At 42.5% G+C, this 20,194-nt stretch overlaps 2 protein-coding genes across 4 annotated transcripts in view; one reads left to right on the plus strand and one right to left on the minus strand.

Annotated features, from left to right (window-relative positions):
* The first annotated feature begins 5,215 nt into the window (after positions 1-5,215).
* LOC139791227 (poly(U)-specific endoribonuclease-A-like) lies at positions 5,216-15,150 on the plus strand. The gene is made up of 7 exons (XM_071733240.1): positions 5,216-5,691; positions 9,871-9,970; positions 11,834-11,945; positions 13,152-13,273; positions 13,359-13,471; positions 14,048-14,201; positions 14,622-15,150. Exons 1-7 carry the CDS (start codon positions 5,681-5,683, stop codon positions 14,877-14,879), a joined length of 870 nt encoding a protein of 289 aa, XP_071589341.1. The 5' UTR covers positions 5,216-5,680; the 3' UTR covers positions 14,880-15,150.
* Positions 15,046-20,194, minus strand: part of LOC139791225 (lactosylceramide 4-alpha-galactosyltransferase-like) — a 29,818-nt gene continuing 24,669 nt past the window's right edge. The window contains exons 1-3 of one of the 3 annotated variants that reach the window (XM_071733237.1): positions 20,097-20,191; positions 19,766-19,869; positions 16,077-17,612 (exon numbers count right to left, since the gene is read on the minus strand). In XM_071733237.1, the coding sequence (XP_071589338.1) occupies positions 16,500-17,612; positions 19,766-19,840 (1,188 nt within the window). In that variant the 5' untranslated portion in view covers positions 19,841-19,869; positions 20,097-20,191 and the 3' untranslated portion in view covers positions 16,077-16,499. Of the gene's footprint in view, positions 17,613-19,242; positions 19,347-19,765; positions 19,870-20,096; positions 20,192-20,194 lie in introns of those variants that run through there. The other 2 variants (XR_011723829.1, XM_071733238.1) reach the window with 2 other exon arrangements.

The following is a 20,194-nucleotide window of genomic DNA, read 5'->3' on the forward strand; positions in this document are numbered from 1 at the left end:
CCGGGGGGCGGCAGATCCCCGCCCAGGTGCCCCGGAGCTGATAGGATATAATTAGAGACTTTTCACGCTTCTGCGTATAAAAGTAGCTCTTGCGCTTCGGGAAAATGAGCTTTTTCTGCGGAATACCGCCTGGATCCCTTTTCCGCGCAGAACTGGAAATTATAGCAAATACCTCGACTCAAGTGTGTGAATCGGATTCTTGCACACGGGGTGACAGGCCCCTCTTTCGGGACAGCAGTGACTGAGGCGCTGACCACCTCTCTACCCCGTCCCGGCCCTTTTTTCTGTCTTGTTTTTCCCTTGCCCGGGCCGATAGGCACCCGCGCCCTCCGGTGCCGCCGCCCTGGGGCGGTGCGGCTGGAAATGGCGGCGGGGCGGGGAAGGGCGGGCGGCACCGCCCGGTGCCTGCAAGCAGCGCCGCGGGAGAGGCGGAATGGGGAACGAATGGAGTCCCGCAGCCACACCTACACCTCATTGCCTTGCGGCGTCACCTCCTGTTCCTCTCCCCACCAATAAAGCACAGACACACAGAGGCACACACACACGGACACACAGGCGCACACGCACACAGACACACGCACTCCCAGGCATGATGTTTATTAGTGCCACGGCTTCCGGGCCCCTGCCGATATCATGTTGTCAGCATCTGTGGGGTGTATTAAGAACAGTGTGGTCAGTAGGTCGAGGGAGGTTGCCCTCTGCCTCTAACTCTGCCCTGGTGAGTCGACATCTGGAATGCTGGGTCCAGTTCTGGGCTCCCCAGTGCATGAAGGATAAGGAACTACTGGAAAGAACCCAGCACAGAGCCACTAAGATGATGAGAGGGCTGGCGTACCTACCTTACCAGGAAAGGCTGAAAAGGCTGGGTCTGTTCATCCTGGAGGAGACTGAAAGGACATCTCATAGGTCCTATTAAATATCAAAAGTTGGATGTCATGAGGGCGGGGCCAGGCTCCTCTCAGTGGTGTCCAGTGACAGGACAAGGGGCAGTTGTTGCAAACTAGAACACAGGAGGTCCAACCTAAACATAAGGAAAAACTTTTTACTGTGAGGATAACAGTACTGGAACAGGCTGCCCAGAGAAGCTGTGGAGTCTCCATCCCTGGAGGCGTTCAAAACCTGTCTGGATGTGGTCCTGTGTGATCTGCTCTGGGTGATCCTGCTCTAGCTGGGGGTGGTGGAGTAGAGGATCTTCAGAGGTCCCCTTCAACCCCTACCATTCTGTTATTCTGTGATTATAGCAAATATATAATGACCTTTTGCCTGTTATTAATGGGGTAAATAATGATGGGAAAAACCAAGAGGTTAAAAGTACAGTACCTTCCCTTTCTAAGCAGCAATTGAAGCCCTGCTATCTTTTCAAGATAAGAGGAGGATAACTTCATATGTCAACATCACAATTCGTTATTATAGCAAACTTCTGAAGCTTTAATTTCCCCACCTGTACTGCTTCAGAGCCAGTACCTGCACATAAGGTACAGTAAGGAGAAAGGTGCCTGGGTGCCAGGAAGCCCTGCACCGGATCTTCTGAATCCTTCTATGAATCTATCTGCTCCATCTCATCCAGGCTGGTGATGCCCAACAGCCTGATTCATTATTGGTGATATTTATCCAAAAAAACACAAGAACTAAGCTGTGTCAGTGGGAAAGGATGTTTCAGACACATCACCTAAAATTTTGTTTTACATAGATGTGCACAAATTAATGACTAATAAACAAATGCATGTTCATGTCTGTGCTAAATGTGAAATGCTTCAAAACTCTTTAATTAATATGTCTTAACTTGAAGTAAATAGCCCTCAGTGACTCCTAGACACAGTTTCTCCTTACAAAGTCAAGGAAGGCATATGTTTGACAGTCCTATTAACACACAATAACCTAATAAGACACACAAAAAATTTTCCTCCCTTAACCCCTCAGCTCACACACTGGTACTGAGCCACACATATCCCTGAGCACTTCTCCCAGCTTCTGGGTTTGCTGGCTGCATGCAGCTTATCTGGCTGTGAGAACATTCCTAAATCAACCATGGTTTCCTATTAAACCTAGGAATTAGTACTGGTAATTAAAGGTAGTCGAACAGGCCAGGTAAGCAGGTCCCTGCATGGTCTAGGTAAAGATGTAGCAGCAGGAATGAAGTTAACTTATGCCAGGCATTGCTATGAAAACAGCATTCCAGGATGTTTATTTCTCTTACTTTTCTCTTTGAGGGCAGCTGTTTTACCAGAAACTCCCAAGCGGAGAGATTATGACACCATTGGCTGAGAAGGACTTCAGGACTGGGAGGCTGAGGAAAACAGGGAGATAACTGAGACAGATCAGGCACAGGGACCATGGAGTTTGATGGGAGACATAATGTCAGGTGAGGCTCCAGCTTAAGAAATCACACTTATGGAAGGGTGGGGACCTTTAAGTCCCCACTCGCTGTTCCCAGTGAGCTCTCTCCAGCCCAGGCCATGTCTCTGCTGATTTTCAGTGCTGGTAAGCTTGTAGAGACTTGGCAGCAATAGCCAAAACTCCCATGGAATGTCCATCAAACTCACTCTCTCAGAAAATCTCTTTGCCATATCAATGCACAAATGTGACCCAAAGCCCTACTCTGGCTTTTCCAGTAAAAGGACTGAGACTGCTATAGATGTGCATGGTGTTTGTTCTAGCTGCCAGATTTTACTCATTCTCCCTAGATCATCGTGTCCAGACCAAATGTGTTCTTCATGCATGTGTAAGCCCTGACTGTTTTGTTCTGGAAGCCCATAAAGCACGGTGTTCTCATTCACTCTCTCCAGATCCACCACAGAGGTTTATATTAACTCTGAATGAGCCCTTTTCCTCTTCAGGGAAGCATAGGCACCCATCTGGAGGCAACAAACCAGCACTTATCCATTGGCTGCATTGATTGGAAAAGCAAAATACATAGACCAGATATGCACAGAGATGCACACTTCAGGAACAGGTTTTATTCACAGGGTTTCCTTGATCCTTAGCCAGTCAAAGGTCAGCATTTGATGCTTGAGGTGGCAGTTTTGTTGTGCAAGAGCATCTTTGGCAAGTCTGTTGCCCCATTCTTTGGAAATGCTGTTCCCATGCAAGTGAGACAGTGACAGACACTCCCCCCCTTGTTACAGAAAAGAGGAACAGAGAGCAGGGGCAGCCTGACTTCAGCTGCTGTACAGAAAACATAAACTGCCCCATATAATGGATTTGATAAAGAATTGTCAGATCACTCCAGCAGAGAAAGTCAACACACAGTGTTAGCAAGGCCACTTTCTGGAGAGTCAGGATTCCTTACTGCCTGCATTAGATCTGGGAATAACCCAGATTCTGCACTGACTTTTATATTTTGATCAATGTTTCGGTTTTGTTGGCAAACACACCCTTTGAGCCTCTGGGATCCTTAAGTTTTTTCTTATCTCAACAGCTATATTATAGAACAGAAGTTTTACAACAGATTTAAGTACACATTTGGTTATGAAATTGCTAGTGGTGCTATAGACCTGACCTCTAATTTTTTCAAAGATTAACTTAAATCTGCTGTGATATCACTCCAGTGATGATAATGCTTGTAAATGGAAATTCCCTGGACCCCCATCTGGGCTCTTCTGCTAATGTGAATAAATTAATTGCAACTTGGTTATGGAGACAATATGCCCACTGGCTTTTGTATTTGAAATGGAAGTCTAGGAAAAGACTTCCTCTATTCAGCTGATAAACACAGCAACTATATTTTTGTCATTTATCTTGCTTACCCAGAGCTGCAATGGATAGTAACAAACCTGGTAAAGAAAAAAATCTGTTGAAATTAAGGATATTCAATTTTGAGATACATTCATTTCCCCTGCCAGCATCAGAAAGCAGCTTCATTTCTAAGTGAACTAGCAGGATGTGTTGCCCCCTCTGCAATTCCATGCAGCAGGCATCCTCATTACCTGCTGCTTCGTTTGGCTTTTATATGATTCTTTGAAGGGGTACGTAGACCAGAGGTGTAGAACCATTTGTAGCCTAACATCAAATAATTTTGTCTTTTTTGTATACATATACACAGTTTAAACCTAAAAAAAAAGCTATGTTTTTCAGAAATTAATAATGAAGAAGAAAAACTTAAAAGCATCAATCAAACAAAATTTTTTTAAACAATCTGAAGGATAATATAACCAGACAATGAATGCTGCTTCCCACGACCTTTAACTCACTGGCACCTGCCACCTCTTGCTTACAGTGGTGCATGAAACAGGCTGCCTTTATAAAATATTTCCTTGTTATTATGCCTCTTAATATTTACCAAGTCACAACTAGCAATGTCAATAGCAATGTAAATAGATGTGGTGCAGTTCCTGTTCTCTCCTCCCCCTGGGCCACACTGTAATGCAAACAAAAGCCAAAATTGTTCCTGTTCTACTTAAAATGGCAGCGGGCCCAACATTGTTCATGCTTTAATTGCAAGTGCAGTGGGCTGGGACAATCCAGTACCTGGTACCTTCTCATCCTGATGCAAGTACAGTGAATTGGTACAATTAGTCATTCTCTAACCACACCTGGCACTCCTTTTGCCTGGTAAATACATGTGAGACCCCTCCTGCCTGGATCACAAGCCCCCTCTGAAAGATACTGAAATCATCAAACACAAATTGAGGCCAAAACAAAATGGAAAAGTACTGACCAAAGCCAATGATCTTGGACTCTATAAATATCAGTCCTAGGAAAGACCCTTTGAGCTTTACTGGTTTGCAGCAGGCTGTGTCCCTTGAGTTGGGATGCCTCTCAGGTACAGACTTTCTGAGGTTTAAAGACTGTCTGCAAACAAAGCTGATGGAGGAGCAGGGGGAAGTCAGACTTCCTGAGGCTCAATTATTTCCTGTTGAGGAATGCATATGCATTGTGACAGTTTACTCTAAGCTTGAGAAGAACTATAGGCTAGCCCTTTTCATCCACCTCTCTACCTGGCTGTGTGTTTGAGAACACACGTTTGCCTTCACGGGAATGGGTGTCTCCAAATATCTTCATGTGTGTTTGCATGTTTTGTGTATATACATTGATATATATTGATTTAGTGTACCTTGTAGTAAGTTAGTGTGAATCTCATCATTCTTGGAACTGTAACTAAGTTGCTGTTTAAATTATAACATATTCTACTGAATTACCTTCTTAATCTTTAAAGTGGTTAATGATTAATTGCTGCTAAATCATAACTGTACGAAATACTTCATCTGCAGCAACAGAGAAGCACTTACTGTTAATTTTTTGTATGCACCTATAATTTTTTTGATCCCTGATTTAATATCATCTTCTCATTTATTGTCAAATAATACCTGTATATAGAACCCAGGTGGGAGAAAGCGGCAGTTGCCTTATTTGTGTTCCCTCCCATGCTGTTTGACTGCAGTGATAAGAAGCAGGATCCTGGTGGAGGTGGCTTCAACTTCCTGGTCTGAGCACGCCTGTGCTGAAAGAAGTGTGAGACTGTGGTGCTGTCTTGACCCTCCACGACTTCTTGTGGGGTTTGGCACCTCCTCCCTCTCTTTCTCCCTTGCCTCCCTGCGCTGCCTGTCAGTCTGAGTGACAGTCCTCAACAGGCAAGTGGAGGGAATCAGCACCATTCCTTGGACTACCAGAAGGATTTCTGAGCTCCAGCTTGCATTTTCCCTGCTCAGTGTATTTGCTAAGAGAAAAACTTCTTCCTGGCATGGCTAATAGGTAAGAGGAAAATCATAGTATTTCTTCTTTGATGTGGTGGGGATGGGATATATCCATCTGGGACACGTGTAGAAGGGAGTTCTGTGAAATGCAGCACTGCACTAGCTCTGGTTCCACTTTCTATTCTGGTTTCCTAACTCATCTCAGTGTAAAAAGTTGGTGAGATAACTAGATCAGAAGCTGTTCTAGCTAAAATAAGGTAATGGTAAGATCAGTTTTTCCTGTAATATAGCTGATAATGTAGAATTGGTTATCCCAACATAACCAATGTTATAACCACCTTCCTGCCCAGGACATTGACAGTGTGTTTGCCAAGTTAAGTGCCCACTCTTATGCTTGTCCCATGACAATGCATTTTCCTTACCCCCTACCAAACCTGTCTTATTTATCTTTTGGTATTTCAAATACTAACTTTACACTAAGAAAAACATCACTGCACTCAGGTGAAGGACATACACATTGGCATAAGAGGAAAATCAAAATAATTGTTTATATCTTCTTTTAACCATACAAGCTGAGGCACGTATTCCACAACATTTGAACCATTTTTTAAAAATTATTGGAAACTCCTTGTAAATGGCTGCTCATCAGGCTTTCCAAATGCTTTTCTTCTCTATGACAAGATTAAAGGCTTTTTAAAAATGTGATGTTGTTCAAAGGATCTCCAAAGGTAAATTAACTGTGGAGAAGATTACAATCAAACCTTCATCATGAGTCTACTTCTCACCCATTTGCAATACATGTTTTTCTTGCTTTGACAATGCTACTTGCTCACGATTCACCACTGCCCCCTCTATTTTCTTCATGTCTTACATAATTTCTGATTTATAGCAATAAAAGACTTCTTCCTGGGCACTGTTTTGGGTAGAATGAAGTTTTCAGACATGAAACTAATTTGGAAAAGCAGGCACACCATATGAATGTTTTGTGTGAAAGCTATGATAAAATGGAGATTCTTTTGCTACTATTGCAAAAAGCTTCCCACAGAAGTTTTTTCAGCTTTTGCAAGTGCAGACTAAGCATTTGTGTTATTGGGGTGGTGCTTTGCACACATAAGCACATCCAAGGAAGAGTCCAGTTGGACAAAATCCAATTGGCCAGACTTCTTGCACAGAAATAATTCTATGTGAAAGCACAAATCTAACACCGGAGAGATTTCACCATAGGGAAGGGATTGAGAATTAATGATAAAAATCTCTGGTGTGAGTCATTCATGCAATGTCATCAAAAAACAGAGAGTAAGTACACAACAATGCTCTTTTTCAGGAAAACTTTACCTGAATGCTCCGTGTCATGGATTTGCATGAGCATGCTGGGCTTCTTCACTTTGAAGTTGTCTCACTGCATATGTGTAAAACTAAGTTTATGGACCTTATAAATACTGTTCAGAAAGCATTTTTTACAAGATGATGATATAAGTTGCTGAACAAGTTCCTTGTTTTGGCAGGGATATATTTTTCTTTTTTTTCAAATCTTCAGTTACAATCTGTACAGGTGCTTTGCTCTGTTTGGAAACTAAAGGGACAATAAAAGGAGAGTTAAAGTCCATGATGATATTGTGATGGCATCCAGCAGAGAAAAAGGAGATAGAGGGGTTTTATTTTATAAAATTAAGTGACTTAAGAGTTTTGAGAAACATTTTATGAATGCAAAAATACATTAGTAGAAGTATATTTATTAAATAAATACGAGGATTGAATTTGGTAGGCATGCTCTTGCTGTAACCCTCTCCTAAGAAGGAATCTTGACCTTGCCTCCACAAGTTCATGTGATATTTCATAACATTTCTAGGAAACGAAAGATCAAACAGAGGCCCACTGTCCTTTATAAACACAGCATAAATCTGCCAAAAGCATACCATGAACAAGCAGTAGATACTGAAGAGATTGAAGGTATTTCCTCTACAGGTGACTTTTACCAAAAGACACACATACTAAAATATATGTATATAAAATACTCTATGAATGGAACAAAATATTTTAAAAAATTACCTCCTCTCTAAAATTTCACATACTTTGGATATTCAGCAGACAGAAGACTTCTATTTGCTACTTTTACTTCCAAAGTAAAAACTGTATTTAACACAATATGGCAGTACTCAAACAGATGGGATAAACTGATGCAGAGGGGTAGACAGCAGGACAGTCCAGAACCCAGGAGAAAAGTGGTCCAATAAAACTAGGTCAGTCCAAGAGAATATGAACGTAGTTGACTGTAGGTGCTTGGTGTTTGAAAACCATCTCCAGTACTCTTCTGTAAATTTCCTAACCATGTTCTTGGGACTTCAGCAGAGCTGGTGGGAGTTTGATTAGTGTTGATTCAGAACCTCTTTTGAGAAGGAACTGATCTTCTTTAAGACTCTCAAAAGAGCACAGAAGTACAGCTGAAAATACAAGTGAAGAAAATACAGCTGAAGAAATACAAGTGCTGCTGTTTGTGGTTTCTGTGATACTCCATGAGGCTAAGGCCAGGGAAAGCTGAGCTGGTGCTTCAGATGGGCTGTACAAGCCACACCTCTGCTGTGTAAGCAGAGCCTGGGATTTGGGAAAGCACTAACTACAGCCACACTGACAGCCTGCTTCTGCTCCACTGTGATACCCATGGAAGTACTTGTTCCAAGGAAAAAAAAAATAAAGATCATAATCTCAGAGTATCACAGAGCCTGAGTGGAAAGGAACTGTAGCGCAGCTGGGAGGTGATGGCTCAGACCCCAGCTGCAGGCAGACTGCGGTGCAGCAGCCAAAGCAGTTTGGTTGTCTGCCCTGTCCCTCTGTAGGAGGTTGCTTTTCCCACTCTAAATAATACTGAGTATAATATGAATATCATATGTGTTCTTTATGTCCTCAGCTGCTACAGCTTGTCCTCTGGTGCAATGTAAACTGGCTGCTTTTGGCTCTTAACTCAGAATTCCTCTGGTCACCAAGCTTTCAAGGAGTTAAGCACAGATGGCTTATGCTTTTCAGGATTTTAATCTTAGACTGTATAAATTCCATCCCACAGTTACACAGAGAATTCTGGATAATTGTTCAGTAACATGGAAAAGAGTCCCAGTTCTCCAGACATGGTTGGCTGCTTTGTTTCCTTCAATATGGAGCTTATCCCAGCAGTTTCCGAGCCAGGCATGAAATACCTGTCCAGCACAGGAAAAGGCATACAAAATCTTGCTGTACCACTTCTAGACTCATCTGCCACCATTTGATTAATGTCTTCATTTCTGCTATGATTTCTATTCTCAACAGAAATTGATGAAAAAATTAAAAATTATCAAGCAATTATTCTCTGGGCTTCGATGCATGTGCTGGTTTGTAACAGATTAATTCACTTGTCAGTCATTTAAAGACTAATCCACTTCTCTTTCTTCTCAGCTCTGGTCTTTGTCGTGATCTTACGTGTTAGTATGCCCATAATGACCTTGAAACTGGAGTGGTTTCATCATAATAACAACCCTTCCTAAATCTTGTTGATAGATGGATGGATGAATAGGTGTTTGAAAACTATTCACTATTGTGCAGGGAAAAAAATCCATTAAATGCAGAAAGGACAAGCCTGGGCAGGTTTGTAGATGTGTCAGAGATTGGTGTATGAGAGAATTGTATTGTGTGCAGACCTTTTGTTTAGAGAGTTAGTTATTCTTCATCATGCTAACTTTTTGCTGGATAACCATGAGTGAAAGAAAGCATCTCTAGTGTGGAGATCTGCCCCTCCTTCAGGAAAAGGTTGTATATAAATTGCTGTTAGAAAACCATCATAGAGAGGATTCTTTGCTACCTGATTTGTTGTATAGTGTTGCTGCATGCTGGTAACAACCTCCTCCTTGCCTCTGGTTTGTGTATGGAGTCGTCCTAAAAGAAACTACACAGTCTTCATTTTTATTTTAGTGCATTGAAAGCCACAGGAAGGCTTATTAACAAAAACTTTGTTAAAATATACTCTAAAATAACCCTAGGGAAGGCTCAAGTTTCCTTACAGGTTACCTGCACCCTTTAGATATGAACATGAACCATAAACTCTCTGGTTTTTAGAGCAGCATTGACAGGAAGGTGTGCAGAGAAGAGGAAGCTCTCCTGATGACAAGCTAGCGTTCAGAACACAGAGAGACATTAGAAGAGTCCAGAAGTTATTTGCAGAAATAACACCGTATGTCTTTTTCAACATGTAATTCTCCATATTTCTTGACAGGAAGGCCTTTAATCATGAACTTTCTGAACTTTTCAGTAAGATGTGGGATATGGACGTTAACCGCCTTACGCCTGGGAAAGACTACACCATTGATTTGCAGGTAACGAGGTGCTAAGTCACCTGAGGATTAAGGGTAGTATAGTACTGCTTTTTGCTCAAAGAGTGCTTTGTCATTTCCTCCAGTGGCACAGGCTGAACTTCTTGATGATGAAGAATCACTTATGAAAGGGAACAGTACAGAGAACACATTAATGGTCCACACTACCTGAAGATTTGTTACAAGTGGAGTCTCTCTGGTGTCTGTCTTGGGTCCTCTAATATTTAGTATTGGTCCTATAACAATTTGGTATCTTTAGCAGTGGCCTGGGGAGGAGATGGAGTGCAACCTTTTCAGTTTTGCATATGACAATAAACTGATGTGATGAAGTTGGTGCATGCAAGTTCAGGGCTCCTCTTTAGCTGGACCTAGACAGGCTGGAGGAACAGGCTAAGGAAGGAACATCATGAAATTTAACAAGGAAAAATGCAACCAGAACAGGATGCCCGGAAAGGCTTTGAAATCTCAATCTCTGGAGGGTTTTTTTTCAAGACCCAATGTCAGCAATATGGTCTGAATTCAGTGTTGAGCATATTTCGAGCAGGACTAGAGATGTCATGATGTCCCTTCCACTCCAGATGTTTTTGTGTATGTATGATTGCTTGTATATATGCTCTGAGTGACTTGCAGTGAGGGAGAAGTAGAGATAGGTCACAAGTTATTCTTGGGAAAATTAGGGAGGAATTGGAGCAATTCCCTTGTGTCTCCTGGAGAATGTGGAGTAGCACAAAGAGGACTGTGAGGGAGGAGTGGGCCTCATGTTTGACTAGCAGCCATTTCATTTTTTGCCAGCTCAGTATAGTGCAAATGTGACCATGTGTTTTGCCCACAAATTGCAGCAGGTCCCTGATTATTCAATATCCAGGTCTGTACTCACACAAGTGCTCAAACACTCTACTTCAATGTTGCTTCATATTATAAGATATATATCTGTTGCTGATAAACTTGGAAAAAGGTACCTACCTCAGGCCAAAATGTGTGTGGGGAAAACTTCTCCCATCTGTTTTCTTCATTTCTCAGAACAAGGCTCTAGCTACCATTTGCACACATTAAAAAACTGCTTCTCATATTTTCATTCCTTGAGAGTGCCCTTTTTGGAACAGAAACCTGAAAATTATAAGAAAAGCCTCCTTTCCATTTTGGATGTGCTTATTGGTAACATTGATTAAAGTGTCCTTAAACAGTATCAACCAGAAGTCTTTGAAAACTTTAGAGCACAGGAGGTACCAGTCCAAAGCCGGTGGAGTGCACAGAACTATTTCAGCATCTCTCTGGCACTGGAGCAATCACTTGTGCTTGCAGTCATGAAGTCAGAAAGAGAAAGCAAAAGCTGAACCTGAGGGAGCCTACAGAGGAGCTGGATTGCTTAAGCATTACCACGAAGAATTAGACTGGCTAGACTGGGGAGCAGGGAGTCAGGAGTGAAACAACCCCTCGCTGCACTGCACAGTCTCATGATCTATATGCAGCGGGTCTGTGGGTTGCAAATGAACAGAGAAAGAAAGTGCACAAATCTCCTTTTTGTTTATTTTTAGTGGGAGGGAGTCTTGGCTCTACAATACGTCTCATTATCATTTGTGATGGATATAGCATAGTAGCACAGCTGGTTACTGGTCAGAACTGAGCTATCACCACCATCTCTAAAAATGATGGCTGCAAAATTTCAGGCTCTTACAGTTTAAGAGATGATGCCTCTCTTCTTTTTGTTGGCAGCTTTTTTGTAATGTCTTCTCCTGTTTCATAGGAAGACCATTCCCAACAAAGAATCCTGATAGGATTATGGGTTTTGTTTTGAATATTACAAAACCAGGCATTGTCTCCTCTAAGAAGACTTTTTTTATTGTTTTGCTCTACTGTTTTGCCTAGGGAAAAGCAAGTGCTGTGCATCCAGGTGACAGTGCTGTCCAGGACAGAGCAGCCAGACATCTCTTCCACAATGTGAATGAAGAACACCTGAAGAGCATAAAAACTTTTGCAAGTGAGACCAGTTCTTTTGTTAATGGTGGAAATGACATGAGAAATCTGTGTTGGTTTTTATATGTTTGCCTGAAATTTAACATCATATATAATTTGCATGGTGGTAAAGATCATCAGGCCACATGTCATTTGAAGGTAGTTTCTATAGCATTTGCATGGAGGTTATCTGCACCCTCAGCCTCAGAAAGAACATCCTTTTGTTCCTTAGCCAAAATCTGAATTTCTATGTGGTTCTTCCACTGCAAAGTGAAATGAGCAAGACTCTTGTCATTGCTTTGATGTTATTCAGTGCATTGAAAAAGACACCAAATTCATCTTTCCTCCTTTGCTTACAGCTTCTAGCCCTTTCAGATAGCACTAGGTCTACACCTACTTCCTGCATTTCTGCTGGGGGCTATACTTCGAATGTATATTTCCTTCTCTCATGAATCTTTTCCCCAGAAAAGAGAGTTTCATTTTGCTGATGGAATAGCTGGCATAATGGGGAGCACCATTTTTATCTGTTCCTCCCGCTCCTCTCTAAGCCACACAATCCTGTGTCTTATTAGGGCATCTCTAGTACTCACTGAGCCCTGTGCTGAGTCCATTCAGCTCACTAACCTGGCAGGAAATTACTGAGGTTTTTAACTTCAAATATTTTTCTATCACCTTTTTGTGCTGAATCATCCCCCAGCACCCACTGTGTGTCAAGAGCATGAAGAGAGGAAGTGATGATATGGAGCAGATGGTCAAAGGGCTGCAAAAGAGAAAATGAACCCATCCACTCAGTGGCCACATGCTCAAGCCATCTCATCTAGGTTTTTGCTGTATTATTCCTCTACTGAAGTAATGCACATAAAGCTTTCTGCCAGCACGGCTTGTTTGTAAGCCTTTGTGTGCAATTTTAGTGGACAAAATATGATTTCTTTTGGTGGAAGATCATTATTGCTTCAGCACTTGGCTCCAGAATGAAGCTCAATAGAAAAATGTTCATCTCAAAAAGAAGTACAGTGTAGTCTGACCTTGAGTAACCTCTAGACCTACACCCACCAGTGGACCTGAAAATTAAATATGACATATAAAGGTATGTTCTTCTCTAGGGGCTGTCAAGGCATATCGTGGCATCTTTTTATGATTGCAGCCTGTAATGACTGGATCACAGGTATGGACTAGATACATGGTCTGTTCATCAGGGATGAGCATGGTGAAAGTTACTCTTTTTCTGCAGCTTTTATTTCCTTATTGGACAACTATGAGGCATCAACTGGTGTAGAAGAAGTAGTGACTCCAGAAGAAATAGCTGAAAACAATTGTTTTATTGATGCTATCTTGGAGACAGAAGTCATGAAAGTGAGTAACAGAGATCTTTTTCAGTCACTGAAAACATTGAATTAAAAAGTAATCTGGGTATCTATCTTGGTTTTCTATCCTTCAGCTAGCTCATGAATATCTGCTTAAGAAAAACCTAGCCAAGCCAAACCTTGCTGATTTCAAGAATCAGCTCTATGACATCTGGTTCCAGCTCTATGCCAGGAAGGAAGGAGACAGGTATGTTAGATGGCTGTGGCCCTTGATAATCTCTGCAGTACTCTGACTTAGGTAAATATAAGCTTGAGTGCCATCTGTTACACACAGACCTGGAAGACAGCCTCAGAACATGGTCTAAATCTGGTTTTCATCTGAGCTCCCAAACAGATTGTGTTTTAAGACTTACTGATCAGATACAGACTGTATTGACCCTTGGGATACACCACTGGTGTCCCTCAATCTCAGCCCTTCAACCACACACATTCATCCACTTGTCTGATTTGTTCTTCATTGGTTTGTCTAAGAGGTTCTTTATAGGAGACAGTGTCAGCAGCCTTGCTAAATTCCGCATAAGCAGCAGTGATGCACCCGTGGCATTTACTAGCAACCTTCATCATCAAATTTAGACTTACTGGCTAGATTTCATTGCACGTTTTGTGCAAATTAAAAAAGAAAACACAACAAATCAAGACAAATCTTAAAACTACTCACAAATCAACCTAAGCAAGCTTATGCATCTTCTTGCCTTTTACCTCTTCCAATTTGAAGTATTTAAACACAAAAAAGACCATTATGTTATTCTCTGTTTCATTACAGACCTGATTCTTGTGGGTTTGAACATGTTTTTGTGGGAGAAACAAGGCGTGGTAAACAGATACTAGGTTTGCACAACTGGGTGCAGTTTTACCTTCAGGAAAAGCACAACCAAATTGACTACAAGGGATACATCACTCGGAAGAACAAAACCAGGGTAAGGACAAGCAGGGTGCCTTTGCAAATCAAACAAGTGGATCCAGAGATAAAAGATACATTAATGAATCAAGGCACGATGATGCAATCATAGGCTCAGCTGCTTTGAAACCTAGTTTGCCCAGGTGTATATAAATAGAAAAATACTAGCATGCCCTCAAGCCCAGCTTCTTTTTTTGCAAAAGCTATTTTAAAAAGTAGTGCTGGTGTTTATGGAATCACAACATTGTGAAGCTTAGTTGACATGAAAGATCATATATGCTCCAGAGGACAGGGAAAAAGCTGTGCCCTGGCTGTAGCACCCTGACATAGCAAGGATGACTGCATCTTGCAAGGCCCTCAAAAATCTGGAGTCAGAAATTGTATTTGTCTGATCACAGCTGTGTTGGAAATGATTGTGTTGCTTTGTTTATGCTTTCAGCCTGATAAGGATGACCAAGTTTTGAGCATCCAGTTCAGCTGGAAGGACTTGGTCAAGCCAATTGGAAGCACATTTATTGGTGTCAGCCCAGAGTTCGAATTGGCCATTTACACTGTGATTTTCCTGCTGGCTGAAGAAAAAATCACACGTGAAAGAGTGAAGATAGAAGAATATGAGCTACAGATAGTTGTTTTCCGCCATGGGCACCACATTGGAACAGCATATCCTGTACTCCTCGGCACCAGTAGTGAAGATTAGTTATGTTACAGTGATTTATTTCTTTTTGGTTTTGGTTTTGTTATTTTTTTTCTTTTTGGAGGTGTGGGGAGAGGGAGGGAAAGAGAGCAACATGACCAGATAGCAGAGTAAGTTGATGTGTTGCTTTGCACAGCCCATTCTGAGTAAAAATGGATGACTGATTCACTTTTGGTCTGCAATTGAGCATTTAATCATTAGTGTGCCGTGACTTGAGTGTCTGATAAACCTTGAAATGTAACTGCTGCTCTTATTAAAGATTGGCTTGAACTTTTATCAGCCTTCCAGAGTGCATGATAGCACTGTACTTTTCAGCAGATAATGGAATTTTTGAAAAGGACATATTAAAATTGATACACGTTTCTCAGATTTGTTAGCTATCGCACATCTGAAAGAGTAATAACCCCACACTGCTTACATTTTGCCTTTCAGGAACTTTGATTTAGCAAATTATATTCTGAGGTCCTCGTTTTGTAGGAGGTTGATTTCAAATTCATTTTTACAATGACAGTGCCCTAGATACACAGGAAGCACATTCAGATGCAAGAATGGTCATCAGATCAAGAGCAGGTTGCATCATCTCTGCCCAGGTTTCCTAGAAGCCACAGTTCTCACCAGACTTTAACAGTCTGTGGTGTAGCCACCTGTGTTTCCATCATATAATCCATTTACTAGATTCCCAGTGAAAGCCAAAAGATGTCTCCAGGAGCACTGGTCCTAGATCCTGGAGCCAGTAAGTGGAGCTGGTCCTTCTGCTGCTATGGACCTGTCTGCCCCTCTTTTGCCACAGTGTGTTCAATACTCCAGTGACAGGAAGGTATTGCTTTTCCTTCTTGTTCCAATGCAGAAACAGGCAGATACTGAGACCCTCTAAGTGTGTGACAAGGACCGGTTAGATATTCACACACCACGAGAACTTCTCCAGCAAAGCAAAGATCTTTACTCACACAGTAAGTGTGAGTAACTTTTGGCTACTTCTTTTTCCAAAGATGACCAGAAAAATTGGCTTATGGCTGTGGAATGTAAAACAGGAGACAAGATAATTTGAAATAAAGTACCTTTGGGAAACAAGGTAAACTTTACACTGCGCCATGCAGGGACTTAAAATATTTTCCATTTCTTATAGCAATTTTCATGTATTCCCCGTGATTTCATCAGCCATAAGAATCTTTACCACTCAGGGACTTTTGTCCTGCAGTCTTCTAAACTGTGTCACATAGACTGGGTAGTATTTATTTACATATTTAGAAACTTTACAGAGGACAAGCCAAGGGTTCCTACAGCTGATGAAACTACACAAGGGATATTTCAGGCCTGCTAAAATTTAGAGAACAGCAATAGAGAAGCAACTGTTCAGTGAACAAGTTCACCCATCCCTGCAGCATCAAGGGCTACTGAAGGACAACAAAGGAGTCCAAACTGGACTGGTGTATATTTGAAGCATACAGTATCGGAGGCAGATACTGGCAATGGTACACAATCACTGAGTTGTCACATAGAATTCCTGCTCCATAGGCTAGAAACCAACTCTGTAGAAGGTAAAAGGCACTCAGGTTCCTTCGGGTTGGAGAATTTTTCTGCAGCCAAAGGCCCACAGATCACATTATAGGACTTCACTGCTCCTCAAGAGTCTCTCTTCATCTTTGCATATGTGGCAGGACAGAACTGAGAATACAGCTGAGCCAGCAAAGCCTGGGACGTGATCTCTAGCCTTGTCCCGTGGCTCAGTTTGTTCCATACATGCACTGCATAGGTGTTCTTAAAGAGCTTGTAAAGCTCTGAGGAGCTGATAGCTTCAAATAACTTTTTCCAGTCCTGCCACTGAATGGGATAAAATGCTTCTTGGGAAAGAGCGCTTACACCTTTGCAGTTCATGTTGTTCTGGATATTGCTGATGGAGCACCACTTCTTGAAGACACGAGTTAAGAGTCCTGGGCCCTGATGGGCCCATATCCAGCCATTGTAGTTCTCCACAAAGTCCTGCATGCAAAGTTCTATGAACTCATGTTTGGGTTTAAAGGACAGAAAAGCCCCATTCAGTACATTCTGAGACTGGATACCAAGGGCATTGCTGAGGTTCTTTAAGTTCTTAAGCACAATGAAGTCTGTATCCAGGTAGATGCCACCAAATTTCCACATGATGGCAATCCTGCAGGCATCAGACAGCACAGGTAAGAAATAAGGTTCCTTCTGGTGCTCAGACTGTGAGTACCACTTAGCCAGAGGAGTCCCTGAGAAAAGCTCCGGCAAGTCCAGGGGACGGATTTCCACATTAGGGAAGCAGCTCAGCAAGGAGAAGCCCCAGTGGTTGGGTAAGGAGGCATTCCCACTTGCCAAGCCTTTCATGAGCACCACAACCCTTGTGCCAGGGTGTGTTCGGGCTGCTGACTCCACGGAGCATGTGAAGAGGTAACTGGGGTTAGTTTGCTCCGAGGTCTCCACAAAATACACATTGCCTGGTGAAGAAGGGGGCCCACCAGCAGCAGGATGGGGAAGGAAAGGTAAAAACTGTTCACACCTCCTTTTTGTAGGCAAGCTGTAGAGGTAGCCCTCAGCATTCTCCCCAGTTCTCAAGTAGAACATGACAGAGGCAAGGAACACAAAAGAAATGGTAAGGATAAGCAGAGCCCTGATTCTGTGGGTCAGCAGCATTGTGGTCAGTTTTGTCAGACAGCTGGACATCCTGGACAGTCTTGCCCCCATCACAGCCTGCTCTCCCAAGACAGGCATCATGATCTGAAGGGCAAGAAAGAAGAAAAATATACTGACAGACAAGGCAGAAGACCATGAGCCTTGGCACAATGCCACAGCAGAACAGAACCCCTTTCCTTTACCTCAGGGCAGCATGCTTAAACTATGCTTTTCGGTCATACCTGAAACAGTTTCCTGGCTTCTCTGTAGTTGCATAAGGCCTCAAGTCTCACATCAGAAACTATTGCCTGTCCTTTTCTTACAAACACAAAGTGAGACAAGTCTCTCCTTTCTATGTATCACAAAACAAGACTGATCCTCAAGTTCTGTCTATGTATATTGTCCATGTATGTTTTGTTTGCCACTTGGAAGATTATATAGCATTTGACACACAAATAGCATACAAACCTATGTGCAAACAGGTGGTGCACAACCATGTCTGGAAGCAGCATTAGAGATCTTATCTATCATCCTCGAGAAATTCAGGTAATTCTAGACATGAGGTGAGGTATCCACGCAAAAAAGCTTAGGGTAAGGAAACAGGAATGCTCCTTATGAATATTCCTGGAGCTCTGTCAATAGACATTGTGTAGCACTGCTGCCCTGATGAGAGCTTTTTCTCATGATACACAGCCTGTCCTTCCCCCAAACCAACCACAATAAGAGACTCCAAGTGGTGTCTCTGGACCCTCTCCAGCCTGCCTGTATCCTTTTTGTAGAGTGCGGACCAAAACTGAATGCAATAAAATGCAAATAAATAAGAATTCCCTAGTTAAAGAGAGCTCCAAAGCTGCTTCCCAACCCTGTTCCCCTGCCAAGTCCTCACTTCTGCTTTCTCTGGTACATGGTGTCACCTCTCCCAGCTGTCACCAACGCAGCATGCAAAGGTCATGCTAGCTGTGACCTGTTCTGCTCTGCCACTGGAATCATCTGGTGAAGGATATGCAATCCTCCTTCCACCCTACCCTACCCTCATTCCCTCTTTTCCTACTGCAAAAGCGAGGGATGGAGAGGAGGAGATTGTTAACAAGCCAGCAACGAAGAGAGGAGTAACTTTAGCTACATTTGCAGCACTAGCATCAGCATTTCTGCCCTTGCCTCCCCTTAAAGTGAAAGACAGACAAACCAGCACTTCCTGGGCCTACCACTGGGGCTCCGAGGGTCACTGTACAAAAAGCACGTGAAGAAACTGCAGAGAGGATTGCAACTTTTACAACAAGAGGAAATGGTCTCAAGTTAGATTAAATACCATTGCAAAGATTGAAAAGATTGCAAAGATTGCAAAGCATTGAAACAGGCTGCCCAAATAAGTGCTTCAGTCACTATCCCTGGGGGTATTTAAAAGATGTAGATGTGGCATTTTAGGGTGTGGCTTAGTGATGACCTAAGGCAGAGTTGGACTCAATTATCTTAAAATTCTTTCCAACCCAAATGATTCTAAGATTTCTCCTGCCTCCCTCTGTTCCATCTCCAAATCCAGATACCTATGCTCCAGAACAAACAGCCTCAGGAAAGAACAAAAGCTTTAATCAAACAGATGTAATCAAACAGGCAGAGATCAGGAGAGAGAACCCACCTGGAACAATCCTACTTCCCATTCACCCACGATTACTCCAACTGGGTCACACACTAAACTGTTCATGGAGCCAGAAAATGACTTCTCAGCCACGCAACAGCATGGAACTGCCACTCTCCACTATGCTCTGAGGCTTGGGGGACAGCGGAGAGGCAGCCAATACACAAAGTATCAGGTCTAGATTCCCAGAACATTTTCTTCTACTGCAGAGAAATGCCAGCATGTGTTGTGAGTGTTATAGGCAGCAAAAAACCCCCAACAAAACTACCATTTTTCACATATCTAATTCCCCCTCCCTCCACACCACTGCCAGTCAAATCCTGTAAATCAACTGCAGAAGAGAAAGCAGGTACAGCCTTGAGGGCACAGTGTATTTGCCATACACAAGGCAGGAAACTGTCTCTCTCATCTAACAGTGAGCAAACTTCAAGGTTACATGCATATTTTTAGTAAGAGTAGACATTTCTGCTACATCTGTACTTCTGTTCATTTAGAAATACACTTCTGTTTCCGTAGAGCAAAGAAAGACATTTTAAACACTGTTTTAGCCAGTCTATTTATGTCACAAACAAATACAGGAAATGTGGCTCTTGAGCTGTCTCTGAAAGCAAATACTACTCACCTGTCCTGCTTTCATGATAACACAGAAGTCACTGCTCAGCTGGACAAAATTTTCAAGAGGTCTCTGAGAGCACATGTAATTCTATGGTCTGGCACTTCCTTCTTCTGAAAAGACATGGTGAAAAATGGAGACTGAACACGGCGAGAAAGCAAGCAAATCAAGGACTATGTGACGTCATGTAACTAACGACAGGAAAGGGGGCAGTGGCTATAGACTGAAGAATACGTCGTTCCATATAAATATCAGGAAGAAGTTTTTCTGGGTGAGGGTGACAGGACACTGTCTCAGGGAGGCTGTGGAGTCTCCTTCCCTGGAGACATTCAAAACCCACTTGGATGCATTCCTGTGCAAGCTGTTGTAGATGACCCTGCTCTGCCAGGGGGGGGTTGGACTAGATGATCTTTTGAGGTCCCTTCCAACCCCTAACTT

Source organism: Heliangelus exortis, chromosome 1 (genome assembly GCF_036169615.1).
Source record: "Heliangelus exortis chromosome 1, bHelExo1.hap1, whole genome shotgun sequence".
Lineage (NCBI taxonomy): Eukaryota > Metazoa > Chordata > Aves > Apodiformes > Trochilidae > Heliangelus > Heliangelus exortis.